General features: G+C 35.2%; 1 protein-coding gene across 1 annotated transcript in view; it reads right to left on the bottom strand.

The window, feature by feature from the left end:
• Window positions 2229-4194, bottom strand: part of LOC109849018 (omega-3 fatty acid desaturase, chloroplastic-like) — a 2509-nt gene continuing 543 nt past the window's right edge. The window contains 8 exon segments of the mRNA XM_020418785.1: window positions 2229-2693; window positions 2778-2915; window positions 3149-3229; window positions 3320-3505; window positions 3588-3680; window positions 3785-3851; window positions 3944-4033; window positions 4108-4194. The exon segment at window positions 4108-4194 is cut by the window's right edge and continues 8 nt beyond it. Of these exon segments, the coding sequence (XP_020274374.1) occupies window positions 2511-2693; window positions 2778-2915; window positions 3149-3229; window positions 3320-3505; window positions 3588-3680; window positions 3785-3851; window positions 3944-4033; window positions 4108-4194 (925 nt within the window). The 3' untranslated portion in view covers window positions 2229-2510.

The following is a 4194-nucleotide window of genomic DNA, read 5'->3' as shown; positions in this document are numbered from 1 at the left end:
CGATCGACCAACTTCGACCTACGTCCACGGTGCAACAATACGAGAAATTCATTATGTATCAGGGAGAACTACAAGAGGAACCACTCAACTCTCTCGTCTCTCAATCTCTCAACCTCACATACATAATCAACTCTCATATTCTCTCCAAAGTCCACTCATTGTAATCTTTTGTACGGATAAAGACTATGAAACCCTCTCTCTCTCTCATCTACTAAATCTCTACTTTTTCTTCATGGTTTTTCCTCCACCAATAGAAGAATATATATAGGGAAACCAAAACCCTATCTCTAGCCTAACTTCCTAATTAGAATAAGATTCAAACTCCCAATCATGATGGAACCGAAACTCCTAATCATGATAGAACTCTAACTCCTAATCATGATAGAACCCAAACTCCTAATCATGATAGAACTCTAACCCTATCTAATTCTCATGAAGTTACACAAAGAATTAAAAACAAAATCCCAACAGTTAAGCCCTTCGTTATTGGATCTTCTATGCATCTATAGGTACTCGCTTATGAAAAATTGGTTTCTAGCACCTGTATGATACCATGGAAAATATTTCTGATATCGATAAGTTAGTACATCTGTCATTTAAGAATGCTTTGTTGTATGTATTGTTCACAATTATTCAGTTTGTATAGAGATGAAAAAATTATAACACTAATGAAGAAAGGAAGACGGAAAGAAGGCTTAAAAGAACTTGGAAAAGCAATTAATAAGCATATGATAATAATTAACTTAGTGTAGGATGTAACACGATCGTGCCCAATGGACATAAAGCATGATTAGAGATCCATCAAAATAATTTATAGGAAAATGTTACGTAGCCATCTTTTGCACATTCTTGCATCTTTGAGAAAACTTTGCTGTTCACCCAATTCCTTGTGACTTCATACTCAGCATTTATCCATTTTCACCAATATCCTCACAATCTCTTGCCAACGTTTCTTGTACTAGAAGCCTTTATCTTCAGTTTAATTGACTAATGCAAAGAAGAAGGCAACAAAGAAGTCCAGACTTATCTGCTCAAAATTGTGCTATTAGCTGAAATAACTGTTCTTCGAACAACTGAAGAATAACCTGCTACATGAACTAATAATTTTTAAATAAGTTATCATATACAGGCCTGATGCAAAATTTATGTATAAATGCTTCTGAGTAAATTTCAGTTGGAAGAATAGTAGACTCTTCATTGCTGTTTCTGTTCCTCTAATTTTATTACATTTCTCTGCTTGAATTTTTCCGCTTAAATTTGAACACAAAGAAGTTTTCATCTAACCAAATGGTCTAGTCAAATATTAGGTACTTCTGCCCCAGGGTTTTATTGGACTCAAACTTCAAACTTTTCTAATCTCACATTTTTGAACTGATCAAACAGCAGCAAGTAAGAAATATGCTAAAATCCTCTGTTATGGCGGTATAGCCCCTTCTATCTTCTAAACTATTTCATTGATATTACTGTTTTGCCCCAGTTAGAGGACAATTTAGTTATCTTTCAGTTTAAACGGACAATAAAATGTAATCTGTCATCACGTGATTCTCACATTACATTGCAGTCAAATGGAAAAAAAAATAAAAATAAAAAAAGATCATTTGGAGTTTAGGAGGTGTAAATGCTGATAAAATAGTTTAGGCGGTATAAGTGCTTATGCCCTCGTTGGGGACAAGGGGTGTATCTGTCAGTAACTTTAAGTTAAACCTATTATTAACCTATAAACCAACTATACTTATGAATCTGTCATTCAAATTGCATGATACAGTCGCGTTCAACCTATTTATTACTGAACTTAAGCGATGTATTTTAAACATGGACAATATAAAAATCACTAAGAAAAGAAAAATTAATGATGTAACAGACACCAGAATGAGGGCCATTAACACTGTTGAGTACTAGGTTTCACATCACAGACAACAACAGCCACTTATTCACAAGTTGTATAAATATCTGGGCCCCAGAAAAAAAGAGCACATGATTTCGTAACCATCACCATTTGAATTTGCTATGATTGGAGCAATTACAAGACAGACATGAGCAAACAAATGAGTGAACATGATGCTTCCATCGTTTGCACGAGAAAATTGTGAGGTTTGAGATGACTCTATCAACAGAGCTAACAAACAAACAACAAAAATCCTACATCTCATGGTCACAAACTCTTTGAAAACTTAATGGAGGTGAACAAAGAAGTAAATAATACGGAGTTAAAAAAGGCACAACCAGGCTAGTGGAAAAAAAAATTATATCTTTTTTCAATTGAACTAAATACTATATTTTTGCAAGAGTTTGTTCCCTGCATATGGATACAACTGATTTTTTAACAAGAATCACTTCCAGTGAGGGAAAGTTTAATCCCATTTCCTTCCACAAAAAGAGTATATGAACCAATCAGCACTCCAAGGCAAAATCCCTTTCCCTTCTGTTGGAAGAGAGAAAGAATTGAATGGCTATAGATAGAATTCCTGTGAAAAAAATTGTATTCTAGCCTTCGACCTAGATTGAAAGAATTAATCTGATTTCCTCGGAGACAATTGAGGATCTGTTTGATAGTAAACAACATCGCCTACATCACTAACAAAGTGATCGACTCTCATGCTTCTTGCTAAGACACCGAGCAGGTGGAATGGCAATGGTCCAGATTTCTCTGGCTCTCTGTAGTATTTTCCGAGCACTGGTTTAGCTGCCTCAGTCTGATATTTCAAAGCAAGAAGTTACAAATTAGGTCTGATTCATATAGAGAAACAATTATATGCAATTTTGGAATTGATACTCACTGCTTCTACTAGATGATAATGAGGAATCTGAGGGAAAAGGTGATGTATGACATGAGTCCCGATGTCATGGTGGATGTTGTTGATCCACCCATAATCGCGGTCTAGGGTTGTCAGCCCTCCTCTGAGATAACTCCATTCCTAAGGATATGAGAAGCAACAAAACATTAGCTGACATGAATAATCCTATCACATTCTGCTCAGAATCAATATAGCTACTTGAAACGCATCATCTAGAATACAGGATACAAGCACATTAATATGGATTCTATCTTGAGAAAATAGAAAAGAGCAGACACAACAATAGACAGGATACAAGCACATTAATAAGTATAAAACTGAAAATTTCAAGGGTTTTGATTCGAAATTCTTACCTTTCCACGATACCATGGAAGCTTATCTTGGTGTCCATGATGATGAAGGTAAGTTACAAAATCCAACCACATTACAAATATCTGCAATTTGAATCATTTCTCTCGTTATTTTCAATTCCATTGTAAGTTGTTAACTCATCAAAAATAGAAAACAAATACCAACAAGCTTACCCCATATGGAACAAAGTAAAGCTTGAGCATTTGAAGAGGGCCCATGAAACAAGTTAATCCTGCAAGAATTGCTGCCATTGACAACCAGCAAGACGTCGATGTTATTATATCTTTCTTCTCATTTGGAAGAAACAAATCGCTGCTCGGGTTAAAATGTGATCCCTTTTTCCCTGGACTCCTACCCCACTGTAAAATCAATCAAATTTTTGAGCATACTAAACTCCTTAACCTTCTGAATTCAGTAACATTTTAATCCTCAAATTCTCACCAAGTAAAAAGGGTAAGCAAGCATAGGAAATGGCAGAGAAAACCGAAGTTTTCGAGTTATTGAATCCAAACTATTGTATATTTTCTCAGGCAACTGCAAAATAGACCAATTTGAAAACAACCCATAAGACAAAATTAGCCCAAAAAAAAAAGCTAAATTTAGCATCAAAATCCCAAATTTCGAACAAAAATACTCACTGGATGCCATGATTCATCATTCTCCACATGCCCATGATTCTGGTGATGAGTCCTGTGACTTATCCTCCTACAAAATTAACCCAAACACATTAAATTCTTCTATAATAGAAACATACTAACTTATGTAAAATTAGAAGAAGAAAAAAAAAATAAACGTACCATCCATGATAAGGCACCAAAATTGAAGAATGCAGGAAATGCCCAACCACACTGTTCAGCTTTGCATCACTTGAAAAACTCCCATGCCCACTATAAACGCCAAAAAAACCAATTAATTCAAAGAAAAAAAATATAAAAACACACAGAAGTAAAACTAATCATACCAATCATGCCCCAAAACGAACAGAGCCCAAAACATGGTCCCCTGAGCAATCCAATACAGCGGCCAAACAATCCAACTGTTGATATAA

Source organism: Asparagus officinalis, chromosome 7, assembly GCF_001876935.1.
Source record: "Asparagus officinalis chromosome 7, Aspof.V1, whole genome shotgun sequence".
NCBI classification, from domain to species: domain Eukaryota; kingdom Viridiplantae; phylum Streptophyta; class Magnoliopsida; order Asparagales; family Asparagaceae; genus Asparagus; species Asparagus officinalis.
The sequence above is the reverse complement of the archived record's forward strand: the minus strand, read 5'-3'. Positions and strand labels throughout refer to the sequence as shown.